The following is a 21,518-nucleotide window of genomic DNA, read 5'->3' as shown; positions in this document are numbered from 1 at the left end:
CGGCACGGGAGGTTGTCTAAGTGCATCGCGCAGACGTTCACCGGCAGCAGCGATGCGCGTAAACAACCTCCGCTGCCGGCACGTCTGCATGATGTGCTTTAACAATCTCCCTTGCAGACACCCGGAGTCCCCGGTGTCTTGCAGGGCCGGCGGGGGACATGTATTCTACGCAGAACGGTATATAACTTCCGGTGCCGGCACTTCCAACACCGGAAGTTGTAAACCGTTATGCGTAGAATACATGTCCCCCGCCGGCCCCGCAAGACACTGGGGACTCCGGGTGTCTGCAAGGGAGATTGTTAAAGCACATCATGCAGACGTGCCGGCAGCGGAGGTTGTTTACGCGCATCGCTGCTGCCGGTGAACGTCTGCGCGATGCACTTAGACAACCTCCCGTGCCGGCACTCCCCCTGTGGAAAGTCTGCACTGGTAAGTCTGGGGGGGGGGGGGGCACAGAGTGGCAGCATATCTCGGGGGGGGGCGCAGAGTGGCAGCATATCTATTGCACTTTAAATTACATTTTTTCTTTACAAAAGCACCCAACTTTTACGGTGCGGCCTATACTCGAGCCAATACGGTATGTGTGTGTATATACCGTATTGGCTCGGATATAGGCCGCCCCCGTATATAGGCCGCACCCTAAAAGTTTGGTGCTTTTTTAAAGAAAAAGTTTTTTTCTTTAAAAAAGCACCAAAAAAACATGCTACCACTGTCCTCCCTCCCCGAGATCCGCTGCCACTGTCCTCCCTCCCCGAGATCCGCTGCCACTGTCCTCCCTCCCCGAGATCCGCTGCCACTGCCCTCCCTCCCCGAGATCCGCTGCCACTGCCCTCCCTCCCCGAGATCCGCTGCCACTGCCCTCCCTCCCCGAGATCCGCTGCCGCTGCCACCCCTCCCCGAGATCCGCTGCCACTGCCCCCCCTCCCCAACTTACCGGAGCAGACTCCCGGGTGTCTTGCGGGGTCGGCGGGGGACATCTACGCAATACAACTTCCGGTGTCGGCACCGGAAGTTGTATTGCGTAGATGTCCCCCGCCGACCCCGCAAGACACCCGGGAGTACCGGTAAGTCCGGGGGGGTGCAGAGGTAAAACGCATCCGCACGATGCGCTTAGACAACCTCCCGTGCCGGCACCCCCCCCGTGGGAAGTGCTGGCAGGGGAGGCTGTCTGAGCGTATCAGACAGGAGGATACAGGTCCCCTGCACCGCTGCGGGGGATCTGTATCCTAACCCCGCTGCCTGCCCGGCGCCCGGGACTGCATGTCCCGGGCGTCGGGCGCTAGACCCCGAATATAGGCCGCACCCCCACTTTAAAGTCTTAAAGTGGGGGAAAAAGTGCGGCCTATATTCGAGCCAATACGGTATATATATATATATATATATATATATATATATTCAACATGTTTCCAGATAGATATTTTTTCTTTCTAAAGAAACATTTTGAACGGGGACTGTTTTTTGCCACTTAAGAACGATACTAATTGTAGCCTTTAAATCATTTTGTTCCCATAAGTCATTTAATTGCTGCTCGTGTGAAATCAGGGATAAATGTCACTGGCGTATTTCATTTTAACGTGTACTTCTATTGTCATGTACATGAGTGGCAGTTTCTGTCTAGAAAGTCTTGATCTGCTCTGTGCCACTGCCATGAATCACCTCTCTGACTCAATAGTGCAGTGTGTGAATATTACATGAGAAACTTAAATAGAAAGTGTACGCTGATCCTGGATGTTTCATAAGATTATTCAATGTATTTTAAGGGCCAAATAAAGGAAAATTTTAGCACTTAAAAGAACTGCACTACTTGAAAATTATAAAAATTAAAAAAAAACAATTCTTATGCCTTTTACACTAATAATAAAATCATAAGCAACGTATTTTGTGAAGTTAGACCTCACCAGCGGTTTTATTGGTGCGTTTTATTGCACTAATTATAGTTTTCCTAACTTTGGTTCTTGCTCATATGCGTGTCTGGACAGTGAGAAATTTCATCCTTATTGTAAAATTATAATTAACTTGTATTAATTGTGTAGCATCATATTGTACAAGTGTTATAGCCAACAAAGGTTGAGGCTAGATTTGTCAGGACAGCAGATGTGGGCAATAAGGTGACTTGTGGGGAATGAGCAATTACTACACGTTAATGGCAGACAAGTTGGTGGTGGGGGACCTAGAATGCCCTCAAAGTGCTTGATTTGTGTGTTAGTGTAAATGAAATATGATGATATTTTGCTGTAGCATACAATTAGGGCTGCAACAACAAATTGATAAAATCGGTAATGAAAATCGTTGCCAGCGAATTTCATTATTGATTAGTTGAATCTATTTTATCGAATATAAAATGAGGGTTATAATCCCCTCGTGTTATAATCCGACCTCTAACAACACTAAGATCCATATCCCCCGCAGCGCTGCAGGGGACCCGGATCCTCCTCTCCGACGGGCGTCTGTGCAATGCGCCCTGACGTCCTCCACTTCCGCCAGGGCTTCTATGATGGAGCACCAGCGTGACGTGGCATTCTGGTGCTCCACCATAGAAGTCCCAGAGGAAGTACCGTCCAGCAGCGGCAGAGGTTGTCTGCGTGCATTGCGCAACGTTCGCCGGCTGCCAGAGAGGTGGATCCCCCTGGCCAACTAATCGATTATGAAAATAATCGTCCGTTGCAGCCTTGCATACAATATACCTGATAGAAAGTCAAATTTATCTCCTACTAACTCACTTTCCTTCTACCGCCTTATAACTTGTATACTCTTCTCTTTCTGTGCCAATACGTCTTAATCTGTGTTAATCTTATTGTCAAATCATCTTTTTGTCAGTTTTAATACTGTTTATTAAATCTTACTCTCTCTAAATTAATGTAATGTCACACGTTTTAGGTCAGCCATTAAAATTAGATTCCTCTTCTTAAAGTCATTTGCGGGATCTATGTGGTAGCAGAATAAGTTATTCATATCACGTTTCTTTTACAGTATATTGCGTCTTTCTAAAATGTGAAATTCAGTTGAACATTTAACTTTGCATCCCACACTTAATCCGATTTGAAATGTTACTGTTCCTGTTACATCTATAATAAGGAAGTAAAACAACTCAAAATGATGCTCTTGCTGAAACTTGTCTGCAAAGTTTTCTTTTGTAGTTAAGTCTGCTGTCATCTTACTTTCTTCCTTATACAAAAAGATAGCTGTTTCTCGTAAAAAAAAAAAAAAAAAAATTATATAAAAAAAAAAAATGTGTGTGGTTAGTTTTGAGATTTTGTACTTGTTGGTTTCAAATGAGAATCCATATGAGATTGCTTATTTTGGTAACTCTCTTCCTACACGTTTGGAAGGAGATTGTAATTTATGGGAAGAGAGGGTGGATGATTTATATTTGATTATAAGGAAAACAAGTCATAATACGAATATAAATGTTCTGTTACATTTGACATTGTACAGTGCTGCAGAATATGATGACGCTATATAAATCAATTAATACTATCAGCCTACCCGGCATGCTCTTCCCTTTTTAACTGTACACAAGTTATGGCCCACTCATCACATTCCTTTACATATATATATGCATATCTATATGTGTGTGTATGTGTATATATGTGTGTATATATATATATATATATATATGTATATGTGTGTGTGTGTGTCATAAAAAAATAGCAACCTGTAAGTTGCTCATCTTTGGTTTTTATTTGAAAGCCAGCATATGAATTTATTTTTACCCTTAAGGAAACAAAATATTGGGAAAATATAGCTCGATTCATTTGTTTATTGAATCAATCCTGTTTAAAGCTATATCCTCCTTTGTTTATGACACAGCCTTTTTCCGTATTTGGTTCGCAATTTAAGATTGTCTAATCTCAATGCCTCCTCCTTTATGTTACTAAATATATATATATATATATATATATATATATATATATACCGTATTGGCCCGAATATCGGCCGCACTTTTTCCCCCCACTTTAAGACTTTAAAGTGGGGGTGCGGCCTATATTCGGGGTCTAGCGTCCGACGCCCGGGACATGCAGTCCCGGGCGCCGGGCAGGCAGCAGGGTTAGGATACAGATCCCCCGCAGCGGTGCAGGGGACCTGCATCCTACTGTCTGATACGCTCAGACAGCCTCCCCTGCCGGCACTTTCCACGGTGGGAGTACCGGCACGGGAGGTTGTCTAAGCGCATCGCACGGACGTTCACCGGCAGCGGTGATGCGCCGTTGCCGGTGAACGCCCGCACGATGCATTTTAACCCCCCTGACTTACCAGGGCAGACTTCCGCTGAGTGCCGGCACCGGGAGTTGTATACACGATGTGCATAGATGTCCCCCTCCGGCCCCGTAAGACACCCGGTAGTCTACTCTGGTAAGTTGGGGGGGGAGGACAGAGTGGCAGCATATCTCGGGGGGGGAGAGGACAGAGTGGCAGCATATCTCGGGGGGGGAGAGGACAGAGTGGCAGCATATCTCGGGGGGGGCAGAGTGGCAGCATATCTCGGGGGGGGGGAGGACAGAGTGGCAGCATGTTTTTTGGTGCTTTTTTAAAGAAAAAAACTTTTTCTTTAAAAAAGCACCAAACTTTTAGGGTGCGGCCTATATACGGGGGCGGCCTATAGCCGAGCCAATACGGTATATGTATGTGTATATATATATATATATATATATATATATATATATATATATATATATATATATATATATATATATATATATATATATATATATATATATATATATATATATATATATATATATATACACACACACACTGTGGGTATAGAGGCATAACATTCTATCCTTTTAGACAAAGTATATATTCTCCTTTTTCTACCACACAAAACCTGGCCTTTGGTGTTGAACAGAAGAACCATATCTTGGTTCTTCTGGTGATCGCCTATATGGATTTTTAATTAGTATGATAATTTTAACACAGCCCTTCATCCCGTGACTCTTGGACATAGTCTAGTCGGGTTTGCGTTGTCCTTACAAACTGGGCCATAAATACTATGGGGCCACCTGATACTTTATTTATTTTTACCATCTACAGCTTTGAAAACCTGTGCTTTTATTGAGGTCAAAATTGCTATCCTGAATCTAAATAGTTGTATTGATAAATATTTTGTTGACTTTTTTTTCTTTTCTTTTCTTTTTCAAACGTAGGTACCGGCTTTTGCAATTGAATACGGAAAGTAAGGCCTCAGAGCTTCTCCATCAAACCAAACTTAAGTCATTTGAAGCTGAACGGTCTCAAATGTTGCTAGAAGAAGCCACATCGAACCTACAGAAGTGCCAGGTAGAATGTGAAAAGTATCAGAAGAAACTAGAGGTAAGATAGGACCCAAAGCCCTCACAAGGAATAAATCATGCATTCTTTACAGGAAGTTATCCATGAAGTGAACTGACACGGGATTCCATTTAAGTTATTTCCCTGCCATTGTTTACTCATCGTACCTTTTCCCAAGCTTCATTTCAGTCTTGTCGCTTGATGACAAGTTGAGATAACCACAGTATAAAGACCAACCACATGTCAATCTTTCATCTCAGTGTACTATACTTCATTGTGTCCCCAGTTTACCTCAGTTACTGTTGTTTTCTAGCTAAATATATCCCTATATGTATTTAGGGTTGTTTCTATGTGGAAATTTTGGAAAATGATGATAAAGCTCCATCACTGTATTTGTGGAGGAACATGAACAATTGCCTAATACGGCTTCCAATTTGTTAACTACATTGTCTTAGGAGGTAAATCATGAGAAAAGAAAAAAACGTTGGTGCGCTAAGCTAGTCCCAGGCTCAAATAATACAAATGTGTAAAATGAGGCCTACCAAACAGTGTGAGCATGCAAATACAATGTATACAAAAAACAAAAAGTGTCTGCGCTTCTCACCCTAATAAAGTTGGCAACAAATATATAAACATAATATAAATGAGAGGTTTTGGTTCTATGAATTGGCCAAAGCATAATTAAGCTCACCCGCCATGTCAAGGCACACTCTCAATAAGGTGAGAACCTCAGGGGGTTCACCTCTATTTCCTAATTGTAGATTTCAACAAAGGAGTTTTATAGTCTACAAACATCTACCGAAAAGCAAATTAGCGAACTGCAAACTCAAAATTCAGAACAAAGGGCAAGACTGGAGACGTATGAAAAGCTTGAACAGGAACTCGATGAGGTCATTATGCAGTCTGCTGAAAGTAAGTATATATATACGAGGCAGACTAACATGTCTGCAAGATTTTTTTAGATTTTTTTTATTTTACAATGCTCGGGTTAGCTTACATGTGTGTTGGGGGGAGATTTAATAATTTGTGTGCAAGGAGGAAATTGTCATAAGATGTACACTTATAAACATTTTTAGGCATTTCTATGTAAATGTTAAAATAGAAGCAAAATAACAATATATAAATGTGTCTGTTTGGAAAGATGTTTGAATGGGGAGTCCAACTGTGCAGTAGATCCACTGCCTGTGAAGTCTGAATGTTGGTTGTGTAGTTAATCTGGTTTAAAGAGCTTTCATAGTTGGAGACATTGGACAACAGGACATATACTACTGTAAACTAAGCAATGGAATTATACAAAGCATACTTATTACCCTCCAGATTTAGCTTTGCTAATTCTCCCTGAAAATTTTTATGATTTTTCTTTTTATTAAATTTTTTTTGTACAGTGGAGAATGAGGTTGAGGCTGAAAGAGTTTTGTTTTCATACGGATATGGAGCAAATGTTCCCACCACTGCTAAAAGAAGATTAAAACAAAGGTAAGGAAGTCTGTGCTAATTACCCCTTTGGTGCCAACGCTATGTGGCATACATGGTTGGCAAAATAGACCAAGGTGGTCAACCATGTATCCCATTTACGTTGGCATTCTGAGCCTGTTGATCCTTTATGGCCTAAATGGCCAGACTGATGCATACATATACACTAACTGAAGTTGTTTCCACCATGGATTAACTTTTCTGGGATGTAATTGTTAAACCTGGTGTTTTCAGGTGAATGGGACATTATTCTATCCGTTATGAAGTATCACCTGTTTACTTAAGTGAGATGACTTTCAGAGAATCTCATAAGATTCACATCAAATCTTTCAGCTACTGGAGTTGTTCATCGATAGGGCACAATGAAGTTTAATTTACATTTTCATTTCACCAGACAACCCTTGCCTTAATCCTATGTGGTGGATAGTACCACACCTTCCTCTAGGTGGCTGCCCTTCTGCATCTATTTTTTGGCTTTTTTTGATAAGTGTTTAGTGTCTATTTTTCAGTATGGTTATGTTATCAGGTTTTTTCTTTATTGGTGTTCAGATAACATGTTAAATGGACAGTGTCATGTGCAGCCGTTTAAACAAAGAATGTACATTACTTTGTAAGTACTTTAATATGAATTCTTTACTCCAGACAACAAAACAATTAAATGTGTGTATATATATAACTTACCTTTTTAACATAAGCTCCAGCACTTCCTCCGTTGTCCTACCTTTGAGCCACTGACTAGCTGGAAAGTACCGTCAATAAAATCACATGCAATTGCGGGGCTCTTGTTAGACACCCCCATTCTGAAACACAGGTTGAGTCCATGTTGCGGTTGAGCGGCAGTTAGTACATGACAAGACGGGGGGGGGCATGGAACAGGGCCGATGCACATTGAGTTCCTGCAAAATTAGCCAATCATAAATAATTACAAATGTTTTCCTGCACATGTGCCCCTCGAGTCCCCAAAATGCCCATCATGCGAGCTATGTTGCTGCGAGTGTACAGTATCACATGGCAGAAGAAGTGTTTGGCCGAACGCATCTCCTGCATATACATCATATGCATTAACATTATCATATGCTTCCTCGGTGCTTATTTTATACTTATTATATATTTATGTATTATGTTTGGCTTCTTGAGAGCTTATATGTTATTTAGCACCCGTTGAGTTAATTTGCTATTTTTCTTGATCATTATTATCCTGCAGGGAGTGCCCTGTAATCAGGATCTGTGACCAGATTTCAGACATAACCTTGAATGTCTATGTGCTGGTGTATATAATTTATCAGATCAAATTTGGTCACATGCTTTGTACCTTTTATTTAAGATGGTAAATTTAATTTGATTGAGAATATCTTGGTAAATAATTAAGGATCTCTTAAATGCCTGGTGTTTAATACTGCCTGCCTGACAGCAGTACAAGCCCCCTCCTCTAGGGGGCAGCCCTAAATTCCTCAATAATATGTATATAAACAGCTGAAAATGGGTTTACATGTTAAATTTTTGTTCTTGGCTAGCCATATATAAGGCTTCCTATCAGTAGGTCACAACAGCACATAAAAGGGTCTTGAGAAAGCCATACCTCGAAAAACAACCCCAAAAAAACACCTTTTTTGACCATTTGAAATATTGGGAGATTTGAACCGTTGTTTTTATATAACAATTCCAATATGAGCACTCTTGTGTGCTTTATATATAGTGTGTGTGTGTGTGTGTGTATATATTCTCAATGTACTGTATGTATATACAGTAGATAGGAAAGAAAAGCTAAAGCTAGATAGTTATCTTTTTAATTGTTACTGATGTGTGTTGACCTAGCCTCCTGTATTATCTGCTCTGCGAGTTTGTGGTGCCACTGGGTAAAAGTGCTCTTTTTCCCAACCGTATCACATAGGACAATATTAACCAAGAGTTGCAAATGTCAGCTTCTATCCAACTTGCTATTGCTAACAAATGTGTGAAGAGTACTTACTTCAACACAAAACAATCGTAGCAGGAGTGACAGCACCTTTCTTATTTATTGCTAATGAAGCATAACTTGTTTTTAGGTATTCCTTCTCTTTAATTACTATCGGTAATGTCAAGTTGAAAAGGAAACCTTCAAGGCTTTAAAAAACGCCTTAGCGTATCAGTGACCATTATGCTGGTGGTGACTTTTACTAATCGTATATCTTCGTTTCAGCCTCACTGGTGTTAATAGACATTGTCAGTCTTCATAGCATTCTTTGTGTGTGTGTATTCGGTTGCATCTTTGCCGGTTTAAAGTAGATTCCTCTATGACCTGTTTGGTCTCATTACTTTTTATTTCACCCCCTTGTCCCTCATCACTTTTCTGTAAGCTATATTAGAATAGATATGTTTTTCTTTTAATATGTTTTTCTAATACAAAATGCTTTATTATCGCGTATTTTTGCCTTTTCCTTTTAATATATTATCTTTCATAATGTTATTTTTTTCTTTTTAAGAGTAAGCTATTTTTAAGAAATCATTTATTTAAAAGATTTCAAGCTTACAGAGCTCATCTTCCTCTTCTGTACCACCGTATGTTTGTTGGTGTCCTTGATGATAATTTTGTATACTTTTTCATATCCCATATTTGAGATGAACCTCCTAAACTTTGGATGGTAATGAAAGAAAAAGGAAAACAAAAAAGGCCTGAAAATAAGACCTCTCTATTGGGGGAAAAACCATGAAAACCAAAGTCTTGCTTTCGTCTAGTACTCAAACACTCTCACTCATTCTCATTCACACTCCACGCTCTCTGTCACATGTCTCCCTTCTCTACTGACAACTTCCATGTCCTGTCTCTTTTTCCACAGCTCCACTTCTTCTCTTGCCTCTTTTTGTTCTTCTGTCTTCTTTCTTCATCCACTTCTCCCTGGTATCAGCTCAGTTACCCAGGAACTTTCACAAAGGAACAGACACAGTCTGTATTCTGTTTGCTATATTATGGCTACTTGGAGTACTTCTGCAAATGTGGGGAGAGCCTCTCCCCGTTCCTTCAATCTAGGGGGGGAAGTTGTGCACGGAGGCTCTGCCCTTTTATGGTACCTGGATTATGATGCTGGGAGAAGTAGACAGAAGAACAAGAAGAGACAAGAGAAGAAGTGGGGCTGTGGAAAAGGAGACAGGAATACGGAAGCGGTCGATGGAGAAGGTGAAGAGACATTGAGGGAGTTTGAGACAGCGTGAATGAGAGCCACAAGCCCCTAGGCTTAGTCAGTGGTGCTGTGGATCTGAGTTCTAAATAAAAGACTACCTCGATGATTTTTTTTCTGAAAAACTTGTTTTAAAATCAAGTATGTAGATTTCTATATTTTTATTTTGCATAATGTTTTACTCTTTAGAATATCGTCTTGGTCACAGAATAATCCACTTTATAGACAGCTCTAGATTACAGCCTACTTAACTCCCACACAGCATTGAGAACCGGTTGTAGCTGAGATTAAAATTCCTTTTGTCTCCACAATTCAAGGGATGAGAGCTGTGACATTTCAAAAAAACAAAAAACTAAACTAATACAATGCTGATGGTTTTACAACTGCAGGTGCACTCGATTAAACATTGTGGCAACATATTTCTAAAGAGCCAGTTCTACTGAATATTGTCATGGTTCTAAAGGTCCAAGGCAGCCTCCTCAACAAAACTTGGTAGGGGAATTGTATTTGGAAGGGGGGCCACCTGAAATTTTTTAAAGGGATTCAGGTGCAATCTTGCTTTCACAAAAACATACCTGCTAAGAGTCCATAGTGTTTTTTTTGGTATTTAAAGTTTGCATTTCATAATAATCCTGGGTTTCGCCCAGTTGATTTAACCAAATTCTGTCTGACCTTTTATTGTGTCTGCCAGTACATAATAGTGCATAGTAACACACTTGGTTCAAAGCGATTGAATTTAATGAAAATATGTAAGCTATTCAAATTATACTTCATATGTATTTTTGATATATCTTCAGGGTTCATACTTCAAATGTTTTGTCTTTATTTACAGTAGCAGGATAGTTGTACAAGTGAAGCTATTCTGTCCTGTGCACATCATGTGCTCACAACGGCTCTTGAGGTTCCTCAGCAAGCAGGGATTTTCCACGTGCCTAGCAAGAGCATCGACTGCAATGTATTGTAACGCCTTTTATCACTCTGAACCATTTCTGGTTATTTTGAGTTCTAACATTACAGTCTCTTAAGAAACACTACTGGGATCCGTTAAATCTTGAAACTGACTTTGTGGGGGGCATACAGAATTCATTATGAATTACAGTCTATATCATGTGCATGACAAGTTCCTAAACTGCACAACGAGGTACGGCTGCATTAGCTAATGTTGACCCTACATGTATGGCCTCTGTATACCAAGGCAAGAAGGGTCTTATGATGGATGATGGTTAGAATGCGCATATCCATATTATCCATGTACTTAATTACAAAATCCTCTTGGAGCAAAACTGGTGATCCTCACACCAACCTTAACACTAATGTTTTGTGAAACCAAAAAATTCTTAGCCCTAATTCTAAGAAATGCTTCTACAACCTGGTGGGTCATCATGGCGCACCAAATCCTCACGTACCAGAATGGTCTAGGTGCCCCCTGAAACCCCCCTGATTCCAGTTTCATGATCCTGGTGGAATCTCCCACATACTGTAAGATTATGCATGCTAGAGGCAGGATCCATATAGGTGCAAATCGTAAAAGGCAGTGGAAAGAAAGGTATCTCCAGCTAAATAAATATGAAAAAGAAATGTGTGGTGGCTTTTTAGACCATAGTGTAGTTATTAGTAGGATATAAAATAAACGTACCTTCCTTTAACCATTACCGTCCTGCTTTCCTAGACGGAATCATATGTTTTAACAGCAAGCTGTTTATTTTCACATCTCCATGTGATTTTTGATCTGTGAGCATAATAGCTAAAGGATATTGATCAAAAGTGACAATACGTTTATGAAGCTATGCGTGCTTGGCTGAGGATAATAGGATTTACATTCTAACAACACCTGTGCAGTCCTAGTTGCCAGCCCCACGCATAATCTAATTTGTACCAAAGCACCGTGTGGTTTCTCAAACATGCTCTTCATCCTCGTGCAGGAAATCCAAAGCCAGTCTTTGTCACATTACCATTTATTTAAATATATCAGACAGCTCTTACAGACTTGACTGCACATGAAAAGTAGAAGGATAATGTTTTTACTTCACTCGAGGCTCATTTCTATTGAACAAAACAAGATTTTCTGGTTGTACATTTCTTGTTATGACATTTCACCTTCTGTCGTTAGCATTCATTATTAAGCTTTTCAAAACAAATGGAGTGAAGATTAAGACAAATACATACGGTGCTTAGCTTTCCATTTTGACACAATGGGAAATATTTAAGCCCCCGTCTTTCAGTGTCTTTTGGGCTTTGAATGCCTATGTATTAGCCGGGCTTCTTCTTGTTTTTAAGAGACTAATAAATTCAACAGTAAAGTGGTTTGGACATCTGAGCACACTGGATCTCTATAGTCTTAGCGGTTGTTTCCTTTAACAGAGACTTGAGTCTGTAGACTATTATAGTTTCGGTGTTTGTGTTTGGTTTTTAGGATAGTTTAACCACCTGTAATATATTTAACCTTGGCCATGCGTAGGATACCATATTTCACTATATGCTCATATAGACTTTTGTGTTAGAATGTGTATGTATTAGTATGTGTGCATGTCATTAAACATCTATTCACTAATGGCAGAATTGCTAAAAGATTTCCAGAAGAGCTGCATTTGAGCTTCTTGACTTCGCTATACATTATGAAGGGCTGTCCTCCTTGGGTCAACATTGACCTTGGTGAGGAGTTTTCCTGAGTACAAGCTGCTTGAGAGTATTCCAGTCGCAAAGATGATGGCTGTTCATTCATTTCAAATATGGCAACGTGGTGCTTGATGCTAATTATCATTACAGGGTTGTTCTAAAAACACGCGCAACACATGGAGACAAGTAAAGGACACTTCATTCTCCGTAGCGCCCATTTAATGAGTGTCTTTCACGGATTAGCATCAAGTGTAACATTGTTCCAAAACCCATAATTCAAACCATAAATAAACTAGAAATTTCAGCATTGCTTGGGATTTTCAAACTGTGTAGCAGGAATTGACTGAAAACAGCCCTGCCAGAGCTACATGTCTCTATGAAATGCCGGTAACACTGCTCTTACCATAACAAACTTGGGCACACTTGTGTAGCAGAAAGTTGATTCACTAATATATATCAAGGGACACTCCAGCCGTCATGTTAACACATATGATAGCCAACAGTACACTTTCATGTTGTCCCCTTGCAAATATATGGTGGAATTATTCAGAATCCCCCCCAATAAGTATTTGCACCTTAACCACCAGCACCCAGGTATTTTCTGTGCAGGAGATGTGCTAGTATAACACATAATATACTAGCCGGCTCCAGTGCTGGCTCGGAGAACATTAGACCCCCACCCAATCCACATGTGCAACTAACTTCTCTAAATATGTGTCATGTTGTACATGAGTATAATATAATAATATATACTTCTGTTTACAACATGTTCAACTACTAACAAGTAAACCATAGCAAGACCACCATTTTAGAGTTGGGAGTAATTGGCTCCTGACAGCAGGACTAGTAGTACAACTGACACAGCTTTATTATTTTTATTATTATCTTTTATTTATGTAGCGCCCACAGTTATGCAGCGTTTAATACAATACATATATTCAAGGGGTATGACAAGACGAGAATTGACAGACAAACCGATACATTCGGTGGAGAGAGCCCTGCTCGCAAGCTTACAATCTTTGTAGCTATGGTCATTGCATTAAGCTGTGGCATCCCAAACATAATGAATCTATTATATGTTTTAATTTATTTAACCAGTAAGACACTTGACTTCATTAGTTCAGAATGGGAAACAGAACCATGAACTTCACGAAATTTGTGCTACTTTCCATCATTTTCAATATGTACAAGGAGACAATCGAGGCTGGAAACATTTAACAGAGCTTAACCAATGACTCTCTCCTTTACAGGTTTAAGGTATGATTTCCCCCTAAACCTCCATTACTTTTTACTAGAATCTAATTTCTTTTGTATTTATTTTTTCTTTTATGATCTAGCGTTCACCTTGCTAGAAGACTCCTGCAGCTCGAAAGGCAAAACTCTTTGCTGGTGAAAGATCTGGAAAATCAGAAAAGCCATACTGACAAGGTTTCATTGGAGGTAAGCTCAGGCATTACCATAAATGCTTGCTACGATAAGTGTTTTAATCATGAACCAGGGCATTAAAAACACTAATTCCTAAATTGTGTGTCGCCTTTTGATTGTAAAGAAAAGACGTTTTACTTCAAAGGAAATATTTCCCCTAGGTTCTATCGCAAATATGTTTTTCATAGCACAAAACGTGACAACCTTGATGAACTTGCCGGAAGCTTTTCAGACTATGCTGAGTACTTGTTTTTAGCTCTATTATAATTGTGATTTATCATCTTTGTAGGTTGTCTTATAACCGGTTCCATAATTAGGGTATGGTAAGGGCACATATTTTAATATGGACTCCATCACAGTTGAGTTGAAATTGGTCTTAACATTTTGCAGCAGATTTCTTTGCGATCATGTTTTGAAACCACCTCTCTGAACACACCAGGGATACATGAGAATGAAATCTGCTTTTAGGCCTGGAACCACTATCACAAAGGTCCTATTGAGTGAGCACAAGTGACACATCAAAGCTTGAGGAACCCTTCTGAAAATCTAGAAACTCTTATCCGAACACATTTTCAGATAGGGAGCCCTCTGCCTTAAGTAGTAGCCAGAGTTAACATTCACATCGCACTCGACTGCCGAAACAAGGGCAAGCTGATTCTGCACATGTAATCTCCCCCACAAAGCTTCATTTTATTCTGCGCGTTATCTGAGGTACTGTGTTACTGGTATGATGTGCACTATGAACCTTGATCCATTACATGCATATAGACATTCTCTGCGCTATGCAGGTGTTGGGGTGGCTTCCTGCCGTGCAGCCACGTAGACATTCAGAATTCACGTTTGTATCTTTGTTTTTTAATCTCAGGACAGGCTTCTTACTATCTGTTGGTACAGCTGCCTGCCGAAGTTTATACGACTTGCTAAACCAATAACCTATGGGCTGCTGCTACTACATATCTAATATCATGCATAATTTCCTGAAGACCATATATATGATTATTCTCGTGAAATTCATACAAATTGTTGTGTATACCCCGATTTACGTTTCACAATATGTTATGTAAAATGAAGGCCAGTCAAGTAAATAGGTTGTGTGCACTGAGATTCTGTGTTATTTTGTATCTGAATTCCCTGTCCACATAAAATCGAGTTACACCCTCTTGGGTGTTTCAGCGTTTCTGAGCCATTCTGCACGGCATTCGGATTGCCCTGTAGCTTTTGCCTAATTGAGAACATTGCCTCATTATCCACTCCAATTATTTTAACCGTTCGATGGCATTCCTCATATTGTTTCACTTACTTGGATCCTTGTTTGCATCGTATTGCAGCGTTGCTGTTACGATGAGGAATATAAGCAAAATGCCAGCCTTTTATACAACCTAATGAGGTTTGCGGCATAGCGGGTTAAAAATAGGAACAGATCGGTTTTCTAATATATAAATAAATTTCCCGTACCCGTAGTACATATAAAGCACTTGACCCTTCTAAATATTACTTGGACTCATTCTGAAATTACTTTGATATGCCATCTGTATTATTACCTTTATTGCCAGGGTATTCTAAGAGACAGCTTTATTTATTTTTTCGCGTTTTTATAGCAAAGATAGAGTTAAATTGGTTACAGTAAACTCTCACCAAAAAAACACAAGAGCGTTTTACATAAACCAATTGAGAATAAGAACAATCCCTTCTTTGCCAAGTGTTTTTTTTTTGTCACATGGGGCTTTCTTTTTAGTTCACTTTTAGATGTATGGTCCAATATTATGTATAAATAGTGGCGTTAAAAAGAAAAGCTTGCTTTTTTCTAGGATATTTATGACTAAGGAAGTTGAAGTAACAAAAATACCCCAAAATATATTAATAAAAGTCTTGAATTTTTAAAATCACATATGTCATGTGTTTTTGGCTATTATAGGGGATTTATTACAAAGTATACATTGCTGGTTTGTAATTGTAACATAAAATAACCCACAAATAAATATAAATATATATATATACTATGTTTAATTATAGTATATATTTCTTGGAAGCACATGTTTTTGGAAGCTGTCCAGCTCAATAGTGGACGGTACACGATCATATGGCAGGACTGGCACACATAGGATAGGGCTAGGGGCCAGAAATAGCCTAAAAAATAACTAATTTATGGAAAAATACCCATTTCACAAGCGTGCTACCGTTTGGCAAATTGCACTCCAATACACATTTAACATAAAAATGAGCTGAAGTGGACTTTTAACCAAACTAGTGGAAATAGTTTTAACACAATTTCAAAGTAGCTGCTACAGAACATGTTACACTGGACAAATCTATGCACAATTTAGGAGTCCATCATAAAAAATAGTCGGCTTAAATGTTTTTTTTGTGGTGCCGGGGGAAAGCAGACATCGATAGAAATCGTCATAACGTAACAAAAAGGCACCAACAGCAAAATTTCAAGAGCCATGATTGCAAGTTCCCTAGGGTTTGCCCACCCTTGTTGGTACGCAGTGGTCATTTGGGCCGCTGCCTCCATTATCGGCAAGAAAGGGTGTTACCGCTAAAAAATATTATGGTGTAAACCGAAGACACAGTGGAGGTATACGTGATCAACTACACATTTAAAACCTATAGCTGCTGAGAATTTTACTAAACCGTGGCACATGTTTATGGATTGCTAATTTAGTTAAAATGTGTTTTTTGTTTTGTTTCTTTTTTTAGGCAACATTCACTTTAACAGAAACGCCTAGAGATGTTATTGCAGGAGATAAATGTCACCCATGTGCATGGTTTAATTAACTATGGTTTGACACTTTTTTTTTTTTTTCTTCTTTACATTTCATTCCTTTTTAATCTTGGTATTAAGGAGCATTCACAATGCGCTGCCTTTATCAGCAAACTGCTTTAAACCGTGGTTTTCATTTCCCATTCATCTGGCTATTTAAATACCAATGCATCAAGTTATGGCAGATTTTGCTGTTGAAGACTTAAGGATGTTTGCCACGGAGAACCTGCTCACTGTGTTAGACATTTTATTGGCACAGTGCAGGTTTTTCTCTATAGCACCGTTGGTATTTGTTTGCTTTCAAGTTATAGTATCTAGGAGACCTTCAATGGTTGTATTAAACATGAAACAACCTGTTCTAGCAGTATTTTATATAAAAGGTCAGATGCAACTCTCACGCACAAAAAAAGATATATATATATATTCACTACCGTTCAAAGGTTTGAGGTCATTTCTATGAAAACAAGGACATTTCTAGCCGTGCTAACATAATTGCAAAATGCTTTTCTAATTGGATTAGTGAACACAACGTGCCGTTGGAGCACAGGAGTGATGGTTGCTGATAAAGGGTCTCTGTACGCCTATCAAGATATTCCAATAAAAATCAGCCGCATCTGGATACAACAATCTACGATGTATTTCAAAACCAGGGACCTTTCTAAGTGACCCCAAACTTTTGAACGTTCGTGCACATTATAACGTGTGTGCAGTGTCCTTGTGAATAAATATTTCACACGCAGCGCTCGCTCACTTAGTCATGTTTACTATACATGGCTTAAGGAGGGCTGAATAATATATATATAAATAATGATTAATTATCATTGTTATGATGATTTATTATAGAAATAATAAATGTAAGAAGTAGTTTTTGTGTTCCTTTAAACCCACTGTACCATGGAACATAGCTCTGTACCTATTTAGTTTTACCAGTAGTACAGCTAAACAGTTTTGTTTCCTGAATTTAAATGTGATTTTAAACTTGAGTCTCCAGAATCCACTCATGCATTTGTAAAGGGGATAACATGAATATTTAAAGATACCTCTTAGCTATCATATGCGTATGATGTCTGCTGTGTCCCTTTAACTAATTTTGACTTTGTCTATCTCATGAATTAAATAGCTTTTGGTATCCTTGAGGTATTATGTTTCAATCTACTATTTTAAAGGTTCTGTCCCACCTAGGGTGTCTCAAAAAAAAATAGCACTAGATAAGTGCGGCTTCATGTAGAAGGAAAGTTAAGAAGAATTGTTTTTTTTCCCTCTGTGGTACTTATTCCGTAAAAGAAGGTAAATTAATTAATCAGCGTTGCTTAGCAAGCCCTGATGTGTGAATTGCTGTAAACTGAGGATTGTCTTTGTAATTGTCGTTAAATAGTTAATCAGCGTACTTTATGAGCTTTTGGGGTTTGTACCTTACAGATCTGAAAATGTAAATCAACTCTTGTGTGTTCTGATACATGATATGCAGTCTACAACCACTTTGTAGCAAGTTCATCATAATCTTTGTGCACTGCGTGTATACTACAGTACCCAGAGGCGAGGTATCCTGGAAATATTAGATTTTTTTTATTATTACGTACCTCACCATGTTTGTTTTCTTTTTTGTATTTAACAGCTAGACAGAACAAATTCCTTGTTAAGTCAAGTTCACCAGCCATATCAGTACCTCATTGAATCCGTACGTCAGAGAGATGCCCAGATAGATTCGCTCAAGGACAACATTTCCAAACTTGAACAAGATGTCAGGTAAGCACAGATCATCTGGAACGCTGCTTGTGGAGATTGTCCCCTTTGTGAAATATAATTTGTAACTGGAAACTCCGGATTTGAACAAGAGCCTCTGGTTGAAGCCATGCTTCCCAAGGCTTCCAGGTCGGTTTCTTTGAGAAAAGTTGTTTGGCCATGCCCACTCCCTACTTTCTCCCCTACCCACTATAGATAGTGTGGGGCTAGCCCCTTTCCAAATGCACAGATAGTATTACCTATTCATACTCCCCCAGAAGAGGGAGAGCTATCGGTGGCTGGGTAGCTTACGATATATTTTATTTTCTTTCATATTTTGCAGCTTTCGCTCTTCCCAACTCTTAAAAAATAATAATAAATTGGCCCGAGATTGCTTGTATATGGCTCCTAAACTATAAATAATTTTGACTGGCTCAGTATGGGTCACCAAGATCATAGAGATGTGAAGATGATTTTCCGTTACTAGCGATGCCCCACACGCACACGCACACACACATGCACACTACAGTTCGTGCATCTATTGACCTATGCAGATTCCCTATTCTCTCACAGCTGTGGTTTAGCTGAGCGCGCTGTACAACTGTTTATTCAGTAGCTACCGGGGTGACAAAAATAATGTGCCGCCTGTTCCTTGTTTGTACTTTATTAGTCTTTTGGCTTCTTCACAGCTGTAGCAGACAATTGTTGCCAATTTTTCTTTTGTTTGCTTTACTTGTACAGTGTGGCAGTGTTAGGTGATTATTGTCTTTTGCTAAGGAACTCCTGTATTCTGTGTTTTAAGATGTTATCAAGTACATCTGCCTTTACAAAATGTTTATAAAATTAAAAAAAAATGGTGTCTTGGAAGCCTTTACTCCTGACCGTGCTATTAGAACACCCAAGATATCATGAATTATGTGTTAGTATTAATTGTACCACTAAAGCAGTGTCTTTGCACAGCAAATAACATTATTAAAAACCTATTAATGTGACATTACCTATCATGCAGTGGCAGGAAAAAGTAAATGAACCCTTTGGAATTACCTGGTTTTCTGCAATAATTGTTCATAAAATATGATCTATATCTAAGTCCCATATGTAGACAACTACAATGTGCTTAAGCTAATAACACACAAACAATGATAATCATTCATGTCTTTATTAAACATTCACCGTGCTTGTGGAAAAAGTAACTTAACCATTGGATTAAATAACTGATTGGACTTTATTTGGCAGCTTTAACCTCCAACAAGCGCTTCTGGTAGGACCATTTAGCTCAGCTATATTCCTAGGATGCCTGGTGTGAACGACTCTTTTGAGGTCATTTCGTAATATCTCCAGTGGGTCAACATCTGGGCTCTCACTGGGCCACTTTTCATGATGTTTAGGGTCGTTGTTCTGCTGCATTACACAACTTCTACTGCGCTTCAGCTGGTGGACAGGCGTCCTGACATTATCCTCCATGATACCTTAAGAAACTTGGAAATTCATTGTCTTCTCAATGATGGCAAGCTGTCCAGGCCCCGAGGCAGCAATCCAGCCCTGAATCATGATGCTCCCTCCACCATACTTTTTTATTCCATACATAGTGCTGCATGTTCTTCCTGAACAATTCAACCTTAGTTTGATCAGTCCGCAAAACATTTCCCCAATATCATTGTGGAGTATCAAAGTGGTCTTTAGTGGTCTTCGGGCATGCACATTTTTTATTTTATTTTTTTTAATTTCTACAATTTGTAAATGCAACACATGCAATTCTTAATGAAAGGTAATAAAATATCCGCAGTGAGGCAACACTGTCTACTCTGACGCTTAAGTCATAAACGTTGACCACCATAAGACACCTCATGTTCATGCAAACATACCCTTCTGAGCACAATGAACGCACTTATTACTGTCAACCAAAAGGCACTCACCTAAACAGCAGCTGATCCTACATTTTTGCATCCAGTGTAAAATTAACTTTGTGACATAATTGTGATATTCTTGTATGTTTATAACATCGCGGTCAGGCCCTGCTCTGGTTAAAATGCTACCTTGATAACAGTGTAAGATTTTGCATGTTTTTCCAAAGAAATAATATAACTTAAACATATTCATTTTCTTAGTGGTTTTTTTTTTCTTAGTGTGATTTTGTACATTGTGCTGTAAAACAATCTTGGACAAAAAACCATGTAAAATTTCACAAAATTGTTCTATGCTGAATTCTCTCATTGTTTTTTTTTGTCTTTTCGTTGATTTGTAATTCAAAAATTCATGGTAGGCAGGAAAGAGTCAAAAACAAGGCTGAATAAAAAAAAAATGGTGAAATGTAAATTATATATTGGTTTGATACAACCTGGTGTGCATATTTTAACCCCTTAATGCATTGTTTTCAATGGGTTTAGGGACTGCCCATTGTCCTTAAGGGGTTAATCCCTTAGCAGGACAGGTTTCAATCACCAGTAATTGTTTTTGCTCTGTTTTTATATTCATACAGCCCTTAGTGTATTCACATAGCTCTTCAGCCGCTGTGGGCCTACAACTCCCATCACATGCAAAATCCTATTAGTAGCCATCATAGCTGTGGCTTCTCTAATTATGTTTATACTGGAAGTACGATGAGTCCGCAGGGGTTTATTGATGTCTCGTGGGTATCTGAATTATTTGCTGACTCCTTATTAATCTGTTGAACTACAATTCATGTTTTTCCTTTTTAAAAGCTTTGATGTTTATTCGTGAGAAGACAGGTTGAAACCCAGCAACCTACTTTTTTTCTTGTTATATTTAGCACATTATACATGACATTCTGTATATGAACTATAGGCTGTCACGGTTCCGTGTTAAACATGTTATGTCTTCATTTATTTTTTATTCATAGCAAGACAATTTACTTGCAGGAGATGTGTTCAAACCAGGCCCAGACTGGTCATCTTGCACACCAAACAAATGCCCGGGGCTCTCTATACTCTTCTGTTCTGCAACCCAAGCAGCCGATCAGTTGCTGCAGTGTGTGGCCACTTTCTAGCTATGATTGACCTCGCTCTGCATGAGAATAAAAACGTAATGTCCAGCTGGTGCCCACACGTGCATCATTTGACAACCTCTTAAAG

The 21,518-nt window shown here is 39.2% G+C and overlaps 1 protein-coding gene across 2 annotated transcripts in view; it reads left to right on the top strand.

Moving 5' to 3' along the window:
* Positions 1-21,518, top strand: part of PIBF1 (progesterone immunomodulatory binding factor 1) — a 66,340-nt gene that overhangs the window by 30,810 nt on the left and 14,012 nt on the right. For both annotated transcript variants that reach the window (XM_053455415.1, XM_053455414.1), the window contains exons 11-15: positions 5,148-5,313; positions 6,033-6,183; positions 6,657-6,747; positions 13,853-13,955; positions 18,320-18,450. In XM_053455415.1, the coding sequence (XP_053311390.1) occupies positions 5,148-5,313; positions 6,033-6,183; positions 6,657-6,747; positions 13,853-13,955; positions 18,320-18,450 (642 nt within the window). The remainder of the gene's footprint in view (positions 1-5,147; positions 5,314-6,032; positions 6,184-6,656; positions 6,748-13,852; positions 13,956-18,319; positions 18,451-21,518) is intronic.

Source organism: Spea bombifrons, chromosome 2 (genome assembly GCF_027358695.1).
Source record: "Spea bombifrons isolate aSpeBom1 chromosome 2, aSpeBom1.2.pri, whole genome shotgun sequence".
In the NCBI taxonomy this organism is placed as follows: Eukaryota; Metazoa; Chordata; class Amphibia; order Anura; family Pelobatidae; genus Spea; species Spea bombifrons.
Note: the sequence above shows the minus strand (reverse complement) of the source record. Positions and strands in the feature narration are given on the sequence as shown.